Consider the following 12,700-nt stretch of genomic DNA (forward strand, 5'->3'; position numbering starts at 1 on the left):
TACAGTATACATATACACATATACACATCACATATATACCAGTTACCATTGTTATATCTATATCTATAATTGGTATATGTAATATATAGAGATAGCTATATATAATATAGCTATAATATAGATATCTATATATACCAATTATCATTGTAATTGTATATATATATATATGAAATACTCATCAGACATTTGGAGAACATCACTCTTAGGTGAAAATTGAGATCAGCATGTTACACATCATAGGAGGATTTTTTTTCATCTACAAATATTAGTGTTTTCTTGTTTAGAAAATTTAATCTAAGGATTTCTAATGTTTGAGCCTCATTATTTGATAATACACATATTTGTGTACATATATGTGTGTATATATGCACATATGCTATGCACAGCACATCTGTGTTTGTCCTGGATTCTCTCTTGGAGAATTCAATCTTTAGAAGAAGGACTATCTTCATTCTCTTTTTAATTATCCAACATAGAAGTGTCCAAAGTGTTGGCTGACTTTTTACAGACAATATCATAAAACTGTGCAGGGAACATGTTCTTAGTGATTACCTGATTCTAAAATTGTATCATAAAAAGTAATGGGAAATACAATGTAGGAGATGAATTACCTAAAAGAATATCATGTTTGGATGATCAAGAGTACCTTGATGGGATTAACTACCATAACCACATGGTTGGAACAGACACATTCAGACAACTTCTGTCTGTGTATAGAGTCCCTAGGATTCCTGAATGCTCTCAAATATTAATACCCTTGGCTCTTCTTAGCCATGTGATTATGGAAAGTTAAAAATTTGGCAAAAGAAAAGCTCTTTAATACAAGCAGGGACCAATGGCAAAAAGAGAAAAAAAACTCATCAAGGCTTAGAAAAAGATAAAGAACATATTCAAAGCTCTCAGAGAAGGTCCTGATATTGGAAGGACCAACTTCCACTGCAGGCAGTGGGACTCTGAGGAGGAATAGGGCAAGCTCTTGGCCCTTACTCTGTGGCCAAGAGAACAAGAGAACAGCATCTGGGCAGGAAAGATCTTGGAGGGAAGATCTTGTAATTTGTAATTCCAAGGAAAACCACGCCTGACACAGGGGGCGACACAGATCCTGAGAGGGAGGAAGCAGCACTCCTTCCCCTCCCCACCACTGGAGTTTGACAGGGCTGTGTTTTCTCTACAGTGCGTCTGCCTGATGGTCTAGGGAAGGGAGGCTTTTATGATAAGGGGATTCAATATAGGGGAAGGGGCACTAGGGCACTGAAGCTCTTTGCGTTTCTGAGAGCTCTGGTTTGGCTAGCCTAAAATTAGCATTTATCTACAGTTTTTACCCCAACTAGCCTGGCTCTGTGTTTACTGAAAACCTATACATGTTGGGATGGCGCAGGTTCAGCTGTCATTGTTCTCTGTATGTGTGTGCGTGTGGGTGTGCCCGCATGTGTGAGAGGGAGAAGGGGAGGGAGAGAGTGAAGGAAAACCTATGGAAAAAGTTACCTTTCTTCTTTCCTCTGCAGCCTCCAGTTTCTTCTGGATCTCCTCCAGAGACAGGTCTTTCTTCTTTGGAGAAGCTAAAGTTCGTGGGGCTTCTGAGATAGGAGATGGTGGCTTCAAGATCAGCTCAAAAGCCTGGCCAGAGGCACGTTTGTTGATTTGCTTCACTTCCATATCTGAAAAATGAACATTTGAGAAATGTTAAGCATATAAAGCTTATAGCATGGGTTTATTTTAATAATTTAGATTACAGCAATTGGAAGCAGCGTTGTTATTCCGGGAGATAGGAATAAAATGCTGTTTATGAGCATTTGCTCTATGTTGTTTAGAACATATAAGACCTCTCTGTCTTTAGTATAACTATGGATATATTTTAACAGAATATTTACAATATTGGGAAATTTGACAATACCTGTAGGGAGTTGAATAATGGTAAGCATACTTAGAAAAACCTAGCCTAAATTAATTTTAAATTAAGCTTTATTTCCCTTTTGAATAAATATGAGCTTTGCATGAAAATCAAGCAGCACAGATTTATTTTTTTGGAAATTATCATAGCTGTAGGCACTTTTTGGTTAGACAAGAAAAATAATGGAGTCCTCCAGTTCTCACATATAATGAGATATCATTATATAGATATGAATATATATGCATACACCATTATATATATTATCACCATTCCTGTGCTTAGGAATCACAGGAGCTACGTTAGAACCAATATAACCCCCTGAACAGTTGGGCATATTTGGCAAAGTCACTGCTGATATGCAAAGCATCCTGCTGATTTCTGTCTTGCCCTTCTTTATATTCATTGCTTCCAGTCATCAATCATGCACAGTGTCCACTCCAGGGATGACAGCATCACTCTGTGATGGGGTCCTTGTCTTCAAGATGCTTACAGTCTAACGGGGGCAATAAGCCAACACCCTATTGTAATGTCTTTGCTCCTGTGTTGTTGCTGCTTAGAATATCCTCCTCTAGTGTACCTCAGCTGGAGCTAGGAGCCAGGGAAAGAGCCACTGTGGTGGAGGAGGGAGGGGCAACATGGACTAATCTAATTTATACACATACACATGGAATACTATTCAGCCTTTAAAAAGTTGGGGGAAATCCTGTCATTTTTGATAACATGAGTGAACCTGGAGAACACTATGCTAGGTGAAACAAGCTAGGCACAGAAAGACGAATCCCATATGATCTCACTTACATGTGGACTGTTCATAAAATTGAACTCAAAGCAGAGTAGGATTGTGGTTACCAGGGGATAGGGGTGGAGACTGGGAAGATGTTGGTCAAAGAATACATAATTTCAGTTAAACAGGAAGAACAAATGCAAGATACTTTTTTCTTCTTCTTTTTTCTTTTTTTGAGATAGAGTGTCACTGTGTTGCCAGACTGGAGTGCAGTGGTGCTATCTCGGCTCACTGCAACCTCCGCCTCCCAGGTTCAAGCAATTCTCCTGCCTAAGCCTCTTGAGTAGCTGGGATTACAGGCGCTCATCAACACGCCCGGCTAATTTTTGTACTTTTAGTAGAGATAGGGTTTCACTATGTTGATCAGGCTGGTCTTGAACTCCTGACCTCGTGATCTGCCTGCCTTGGCCTCCTGAAGTGCTGGGATTACAGGCATGAACCACCGCGCCTGGCCACAAGAGATTTATTGTACAACCTGCTAACTATTGTTAATAACAATGTACTGTATTCTTGAAAATCACTGAAAGAGTAGATTTTTTGTTCTCATCACAAATAAATGATAGGTGTGTGGGGTAATTAATACATGAATTTGCTTGACTTAGCCATTCCCTAATGTATATATACATAATTCCAAATATGCTATACACCACAAATATATACAATTTTTATTGGTCAATTAAGAAAAAGAACTGAAGAATAGTTAGCCATTTTTTTTCTATCAGTGGCTTATGTATTAAAGATAAGCAGATGATCAGACTCTTATGTTTTAAGACTGCATAATACAAATTATAATATAAAATAGTATAATTTATAATAGAAAAGATGATAACTAGCACCTGCTAAGACATTTATAATTACAGAACTCACAATTTAGTAAAATATAATGATTTTTAAAAGAACCTCGTTGGTCAGCCCTCAATTTCAGATGAGCATTCTTTGAGTACCAAACTCCATCTCTCTGGTTTTAGCCCACTGATCCTTGTTTGAGGTGTGAAGCTACCCATGATTAGGCCGTTCTCTGTAGTGCACCACCACTTTTCAAGTATTTGAAAACAGTTATGTTCCATTTCAAGTTGTTCCCCCAGGCTAAACATCTTCAAGTGCCCCAGAATGACACTGTTTCTAGATCTTTACCACCATATTATTTCCTAACCTCTAAGTGCTCTCTAATTTATTAATGTCTTTTTAAAGTTGTGGCAACCAAGCCAGCAGGTTATGTACCCATTAATGTTCTTTTAGCAGCCTGGTTAGTGCACATAGAGGCTGTGGTCAAGTAAAATGACAGACTGGCAGGACTTGACCTCAGATCCTTAGCTGCTAATAGATAGTCTAGATAAAACTAACTCAATAAGTATATTGGAAATGATGTGGGCTTTTTCCTTCACAAATGTAAAAATGTTTTTCATTTTCCTGATGGCGTCCAAGATTATAGTTAAATTTTAAATACAATTTTATAAAAAGTATGTAAGCCTATGGATAAGGATTATAAGATAACATGGGCAAATAAAAACAGCTTATTTGATAAGGTGATAGTGTTTTAAATGGCTTAGGTTAGAGGCTCTGGAATTAGAACTGCCTATATTTGCATCCAAATAGTAAGCCCCTCTTAATAGCTGTGTGACACTAGGTAAGTTAATTAACTTCTTTATGCTTTTGTTTCCTCATTTAAAAGATGGAAGTAAAAAGAGTGCCTTCTTTCTAAGGTGGTTGTGAAGATTAAAAGATAAAGGATGCTGCATGCAAAGCACAAGCCAAATACTTAGTGCTTACAAATGTAAACAATAATAATAATTTCTTGTTATAATGTTTGCCTGTAATAAACAAGTCACATTATTATCCAACGTAGAAATATCAGGTCAAGTTAAAGACTGCAGAAATTTGAAATTCTCTACAGACTCTTTTAGGAAGCACAGTTTACAAGCACTGTTGAATTATCTATTCAACTTCAACTTTAAATACAGCTCAATAAAAATTATAGAAGCCTATGGAAAAGGATTATGAGAGAACACAGGCAAATAAAAACAGCTTATTTCAAGAATCAACTCACATATAACTTCACATTTTTTCTTCCCCCTTTTTCAATCCCTAACCGAGCAAAAACCATCCCTGGCTTGTTTGTCCTAACCACTCTGTGTTCTACATTCTGGTCGTTCATGTAAGACTCTTCTACTAAGCCCTGAATTCTTTGAAGGTGAGGACTACGCCGTATTGAACTCTGGATCCTCAGTGACAACCCATAGTTAGACATTAGAGTCTCATAAGAAACATAGCTGGATCCTTCCTCACAGCTACATCTAGCAAATAATAAAGGTCTGTCTAATTTATTTGCTGACCGAATGAATTTGTACAAAGTAGGCATTGGCCCTGCATTCTAATGAATGTTTTGTTTGGAGACAGAATTCCTTTCACATGGAGGACACTTCCTTATGGAACAGTTAACGAGCATTTATGATTTTTGTGCCATGATAGAATAACTTTGGAAGGAAAATGCCTTTGAATCTTCGAATAGGCTTTAAAGGCACAGAAGGGGTTAACTGCCACAGGTCAGTTTGTCTTGTCGTTAATGTCTTCCTTTACATATGTGGAAAAGAAAAATAATTGTGAGCCTGAGAGTTAGCAAAATATGCCTTAGGGATATCTAGGATACATAGAACTGTATAAAATATTTTAGTTAAATTGACTCAATTAGGTAAGGATGATGTTGATAATGATAGCTATCATTGTAGAGTGATATAACGAGCTAGGCTTGGTTTTGAGTATTTGACTTACATTAAACCATTTAAACCTCACAACAACCTGAAGAGGAAGACGCTAGAGTTAAATGAGACTCAGATAATCCAAGTATCAATTTGCCCAAGGTCATGTGGATTATGGCAGAGCCGAAGTAAGCAAAATGAATCAGGATAAATCAAACCTAAAGAGCTGCACCTCAATAATGTTAATTGCCATGCTAATTCTTTAGGCTTTTCTTTTCAGACCCTCTTTCTCTAGGGCCTCAGTTGTAAGTCAGTTTTATTTATTGAGTCAATTATTATTATGATCATTAGCTTGTTGACATGTATACACCAAATATAGAAACTATATAAGACCACAATAAAGCAAAAACAGTGATGGTTGTTGATTCTTTCTCTTGAGTTTTCTAAGTATAAAGCATTTTCTTATAAATTATGATCTACTCCAATTATGTCTTAGCCTATTATATTATTTGCAAAGAAAGGCCTTAGACATATTGTGGATGTTGATATGCTGTATGTGGCTGTTAATAAGAATCCATCCACATTTCTTAACAGACATTGATGTGTTATTAGCACCAAATTCAAACTGTTTTGAGCAATAGGTAATCAATTGGACATAATAGCTAGACATAGCAAGTCAATAGTGAGATCTACAAAGTATTGATGTAATTATATCAGGAGTAGTGAGAAACAAGTATATATCAACCTTTCCTAATGATCTAGCTAGCAGGGGCATGTCTATCATAGGTAACTCACCATCGTAAGTATAGATGTTGATGTTGCGAGGTTCCGGGTAAAAGCAAGAGCAGATCAGTGACAGCATGGACAGCTCCTTCATTTTTTCCTTGTAGGCTGAAATGAAAAGCTGAAGATTAGTGTATTTCACTTTTTCTGAATTTCCCTTTACTGCTTCTTTTAATTTGAATAATAATTATTGCCTCCTGTAGAGTGAATATTGCCAGGTAGACTCCTTTGCATTCTTTCACTAAATATAAATGAATACAAGATGTCAACAGAACTCTGAAGTGCATGTTCCCTATTGCAGAGGACATGAATTGCGTAGTATAGCAGGTTAAATAACAAGGGGGAAAAAAGGGAGTTAGAAAAACAGGGAAGGTCGAAGGAATTAAGATCTAGCAGGATAGGAGGGAGAGAGAGGAAACAGATGGAATCGGTGGAAACAGACAAGACTACCAGAGAGAGAGGCTCATTCTAGTAAATGTGCGTGCAGGTCTGTTGTACATAAATAAGATTCTGGAGGGCTCCTCTGTTGGTTCAGCCTGAATTGCCTCGTACTCATTTGGGAATAGTCAGAGAACTCATGAGGATAGTTATTAAACAAACACATTAACCAGGGTCCTATGTTGCTGCTTTCTCTTAATCTCCAAGGGCATTTTCTTATCTGTCCATCTTTTCTTTTTTCTTTCCTCTCTCTTTCTCTTTGAGACAGAGTTGCTTTGTCACCCAGGCTGTAGTGCAGTGGTGTGATCTCAGCTCACTGCAACCTCCATTTCCTGGGCTCAAGTGATCTTCCCCCCTCAGCCTCCCCAGTAGCTGGGACTACAAGTGCGCTCCACCATGCCTGGAGAATTTTTGTATTTTTTGTACAGACAGAGTTTCACCAGATTTCTCAGGCTGGTCTCGAATTCCTGGGCTCAAGCAATCTGCCCACCTTGGCCACCCAAAGTGCTGGGATTACAGGTGTGAGCCTCTATGCTCAGCCTCTTTTTTTTTTTTTTTTTTTTTTTTTAAATTTCAAGTTTTATTTTAGATACAAGGGGTATATGTGAAGTCTTTTTACATGGGAATATTACATGATGCTGATGTTTGGGGTGCAGATCCCATCACTCAGGTACTGAGCATAGTATCTGATAGGTAGTTTTACAAACCTCTCTCCTTCCTCCCTCTAGTAGTCCACAGAATTTATTGTTCTCATATTTATGTCCATGTGTGCTCAGTGTTTAGCTTCCACTTATAGGTGAGAACATGCTGTATTTGGTTTTCTGTTCCTGTGTTAGTTCACTCAGGATTATGGATCCCAGCTGCATCCATGTTGCAGCAAAGGACATGATTTTATTTTTTCTCATGGCCATGTTGTATTGCATGCTATATATTTACCACATTTTCTTTATCCAACCTAAATAGATGGGCATCTAGGTTGATTCCATGTCTTAGCTATTGTGAATAGTGCTGCCATGAACATACCAGCGCACCTGTATTTTTAGTAGAAGGATTTATTTTCCTTTGGGTATATACCAAGTAATAGGATTGCAGGGTCAAATGGCAGCTCTGTTTTAAGTTTTTTGTCTTTCCCTCTTTCTACACACACCAAAGCCCTGGATCTGAGCTCTGATTACCTCTGATGAGGATCTCCTTCCCTCCCTTGCAACCCAGCTTGGGTGCCAATCTTGCCATGCAGTTGCAAGAGTCCAGATTGTCACCTCCTTAGTCCTTCACTCCCCTTCCCCATTTCATTTTCTCATTTTTCCTCTAGGAGGCCTCCTGCCCCGGTAAACTTGGTGAGTATCTCATCACTGTCAGTTGTCATCAGGCCAGGTATTTGCAAACTACCAGATGGGGGTAAGGAGGTAAAATCTTCTTATCTTTGTTCATTATGCAATTAGTAAAATTAATAAATTGAGGAAAATGGAAGAAAATGATGGGTATACCGTGCACTAACTTGTGAGAAAGTATAAGCAGATGGCTGTGACCTAAAATATAGACCTCCCAGGTTAACAGTTGCCTCTTGGCAGGGGCTTCTGGTCATTACGATAATATAACCCAAGGGAGAGTGGGTATCTTGGAAAAGAGGATTCTCGGAAGATGAGTTTGGGTATTATGGACAGGTCCATCTTTCCTTGGCCAGAAAGAAACATATTCAACCCCTGGATGCTTTAGATCCACAGATACTAGAATTATTCTAAGAGATTATTTAGCCAACTGTCCACTTACCTCACCACCAATTTTACAAATGAGGATATAGCTCCACAGAGGCAAAAGTCACATGTAGCCAGTGAAAATGGTGAAGCTTCTGGATAAATTGCAGTAAATCAATCTATTTTAAAACTGCTAGAAGGCTTTCTTCTAGCTCTACATTTCTAGGGTGAGGTTCAATGTGTTAACAGGTGCAAAGATCAAATATCATTTGCCTATGATTCAACCTAACACATCCTGAGGATCTGCTAAAAGCATCTCCTCACTATTTAGCTTATTTTCTTAAAATAAGCAATACATTTTGTCCTGTGCCATAAAAGTCCTGGAACACCCATTGTGAGATACTTTATTGAACACCATTGGAATTTTAGAAGGCTAAACCAAATTTCTTTGTATCAATTGTTTATTTGGTTAGTGAAATTGTGTCACTTAATAAAGGCCCAGTCAGATCCAGATTCATATGGATGTTCAGTGAGAATCATAATTTCTGCCAGAGGATAAAACATTTGGTGATTTAATACGTTTAATTCCATGAACTAATTGAAAACAATAACAGCAAGGTTTTGTAGGCTGGTGTCTTTTTTGGAAGAGAAATGCAATCTGGTATCCAAAACATTTTGCAAAATTAAGCACATATTAGAAGTATATGAAGCATATTACATGCCAACTTTATTAAGAGGGGTCAATCCAAACATAAAAATAAAATAAAAGATTTTCCATCTCACAAAATAGTAACAGATGAAAGCTGTAGCAGAACATGAATTTTTAGTGAAGAAAAACTCAATATCTGTCCTTAGGAAATGAAATTCAATAATTTTCACTAAGGCTACTGCCCTAATTATGCTTGACAAGCTAATAAAGAGAGTTTAGAGTAAAAATTGTCAGGAGCCAGCACATTTAGAGCCCTATGTGTAATGAATAATCATTACTATTATGGACTGAATATTTATGTCCCCCCAAAATTTGTATTTGAAATCTAATTCCCAATGTGATAGTATTTGGAGGTGGGGTCTTTGGAGAGTAATTAGGTTATGAAGGTGAAGCTTTCATGAATGGGATTAGTGTCCTTATAAGAAGACCAGAGAGCTAGCTCAATCTCTTTTTGCCACATGAAAATGCAACTAGAAATTGGCAGTCTGCAAACCCAAAGTGGGCCCTAACTAGAATCTGATCATTCTGGTGGCCTGATCGCAGACTTCCAGTCTCCAAAGCTGTGAAAAATAAATTTCTGTTGTTTATAAGCCACCTAGTCTATGGTACTTTGTTTTAGCAGCTAAAACTAAGAAAATGACTGACAAAAATGTTCTTTCTTGTTCAAGGTGCTCTGGAGACAAAACCCAGTTAACCTCTGTGGGCGATTCCTTTAATAGCATTCTTATCTTTACTGTTATTTGTATCAAAGGCTATGACTCCACATAGCATAACGCTACCCAGTGACAGCCACTGCACAGATTTTCATTGACGAGTTGCTTGCATTCTAGGGAGATCCTTAAAAGCGAGCTGCAACCACAGTCCAAGCAAATCCTGATTGCTTCCCTGAAGCAAAGGCACACTCTGCTGTGAAGAAGGGTTTCCTCCTAACGTGGTACAGTTGCCCAAACTCCCCAGATGGCATTGCTGGAAAAGTATGTCATCAGGAAACAAACTTAAGACACAAATGAATAAGGCACATCAGGTTATGTACCTGGCTAAGGGAAATAGTGCAAAGAGAAAAAAAAGGGAAGAGACTTAATGAAAGAAGAACTGATAGGAAACAGTAACTGAATTTGGAGCCACTGAACACTTTGAAAGGTAGGATTAACTGGTGAAAGACTCTTCTCAGAAAGATTTTTTTTCCAGCTTGTGTGGGAACAATCATTAACATGAATTTTAACACTTATCATTTTGTTGTTATTTAATTTGGAATTGATAGTGCAGTAGCATAAGAATTTCTTCCGTTTATTCATCCTAGGCAAAATTTTATTTGACACCTTAGTTTTGGCTAATGCTGTGTTTTGTAAAAGAAGTAGCAATATGTATTAGACTTCCTGGTCACATATAAAAGATAGTAAAGAATGCTCTGGAAATGTCATTAATATACTACTTTGGGAGAAAATGTGTCATAATCTCTGAAAGGAATACTTGTTTGTGTCCCGACACACTGGTGTTCTTAATGACCATAAGGAAAACGTCATTTGCAGGACCAGATGGCTGACCATGGCCTTGTGTTCAGGATGGCTCTGCTGATGAGGCCCAGATCTGTTAGCATATTCCCTTTCCACTTTTCCTTTCTCTTGTTTTCCCTGCAATCATATTAGCCTAGTGGGAGGTTTTCTTGGCAAGTCCTAAATACTCAATTTAAATGCAACCTCATTTTTTCCTTTTGAAAAGTGCCTGGGGATAAAGTAAAGGATAAAATCAGATGCTAAAGAATGCAGGATAGATGTCTCTTGCCCTTGGTTTTACGGCAATTCGATTTGCACAGTTTCTGATAGACAGAAAGGACAAAAGCACTTTATTTGAAACTTGCCAGTTTATGTATACAGTGGCAGAAAGCACTTCTTTCCTTAGGGAAAAAAACCCCTGTCATTTCCAGGCAGTGGTGTCTTTAAACTGGGTAGAGTGGGGCACTAGCTGTGGACCCTGCAGTCCTCAGAGCTGGTGCCTGGATTTAAAAAGGCAGCAGTTAATGGGAGGAACAGGGCTCTCTGCAAATGGGTTCTAAAAAGACCCGAGTCTTGCACCCGCAATTGTTAAACCATGCCTTCTCCTAACTCTGTCCTCCCTTTTCTCTTTCTCCCATTACCTAAGTCTTAACATAGACAGAAATCAGCTACCTTGCAGTTCATTTTTGGTTCCTTTTTTTTTCGTAAGGAAATAATATTTCCTTTTTAATTTCAGAAATTAAGCCCCGATGATAATTTTAACTCAATTCTGATCATATTGTGTGTGTTTGGAAGTTTGCTTACTTTGGGGCACTATAACTCAAGATCAGATTTGTTTTTTTAAAGTCAGATATGTAATCCCATTTAAAAATCCTTTTGGGAGGTCCATCCCTGTGATATTCTTTTTAAAAGACAAAATAGACTAAAATAATTTCTTTTTTTTTTTCCTTTTCTTTTTTGAGACGGAGTCTCCCTCTGTCGCCCAGGCTGGAGTGCAGTGGCGCGATCTCGGCTCACTGCAAGCTCCGCCTCCCGGGTTTACACCATTCTCCTGCCTCAGCCTCCTGAGTAGCTAGGACTACAGTCGCCCACCACCATGCACGGATAATTTTTTGTATTTTTTAGTAGAGACGGGGTTTCACCGTGTTAGCCAGGATGGTCTCGATCTCCTGACCTCATGATCCGCCCGCCTCGGCCTCCCGAAGTGCTGGGATTACAGGCATGAGCTACCGCGCCTGGCCGATTATTTCATTTTGAACACTTCTTACATATTATATCGGCTCAAATTCGGAGCATAAAATATTTTGGCTGATGAATATGTAATTAATGATGTAACATTTAAAAAGAAAAAGAAATAACTCAGATTTTTAAATACTTTTTAACATCTCAGAAGATCACTGACGTGAGGTAATATTCTAGATATTTCTGCTATGATGATGTAATGCTAATTGCTTTAGAATAAAATTAGATTCAGTCCACATTCTACCCGTCTCTCTCTACAGAAATTATGGTTTTCTAAGCCAGGGAGGTTTTGAAAGATTAATATTTTGACCAAGCAAAGCATTATAGGTTTTCTATGGGAATAGATATCAAATCAAATAAAGGGACATTTAAGAAGGTCAAAGCGGTACAACCCATCACTGGGTTATACAGAAACATATGAGGCTCTTAAATTTCAATTTGATGTATTCTTGGCACCAGTGATAGTGACAAGGAAAAGAAACTAGATGACATGAATCAGTCCTTGTGATCAAAATTGTAATAGAAGCAGTAAATTGTTTAACCTGGTACCTCACCTTACCCTGGATTCCAGTTAAAGCTCGTGCTGTGTTTAATGAGAGTTCTGCTACATCATGCAGGCTCTTGTCCTTTTTTTCTTTCTCCTGATGAAAGAAATTCTTACAGTCCTTATTGGAGACCGAATGACACCGTGGTTTAAAGGAGTAATGAAAGCCCTTTATTCTGTTTATGTGTCAAGATTTTTATCACCAAGTCTAATTCTGAGTATTGAGGGTTTCTGAGTATTGAGGGCCTCCGCCAGGCCCCTACATACTACCAGATAGTAAAACCTAAAATGATAGGTAGATTGGTTGGGACTTAAATGAGATAAAGCCAGGGTGAAAAATGGAGAGTCTGTTCACCTGGTTAAGGACAGTTCTCATGTAAGAATGACTATGCTCTTCCTTTCCTGCAATCTTCCGAGCTGGGCTGC

At 38.1% G+C, this 12,700-nt stretch overlaps 1 protein-coding gene across 2 annotated transcripts in view; it reads right to left on the reverse strand.

The window, feature by feature from the left end:
* The window catches only part of STMN2 (stathmin 2), a 55,681-nt gene that overhangs the window by 23,036 nt on the left and 19,945 nt on the right, over positions 1-12,700 (reverse strand). For both annotated transcript variants that reach the window (XM_010378492.2, XM_010378493.2), the window contains 2 exons: positions 6,167-6,262; positions 1,486-1,658 (listed from right to left, as the gene is read on the reverse strand). In XM_010378492.2, coding sequence (XP_010376794.1) covers positions 1,486-1,658; positions 6,167-6,262 — 269 coding nt within the window. The remainder of the gene's footprint in view (positions 1-1,485; positions 1,659-6,166; positions 6,263-12,700) is intronic.

This window comes from Rhinopithecus roxellana, chromosome 9, assembly GCF_007565055.1.
Source record: "Rhinopithecus roxellana isolate Shanxi Qingling chromosome 9, ASM756505v1, whole genome shotgun sequence".
In the NCBI taxonomy this organism is placed as follows: Eukaryota; Metazoa; Chordata; class Mammalia; order Primates; family Cercopithecidae; genus Rhinopithecus; species Rhinopithecus roxellana.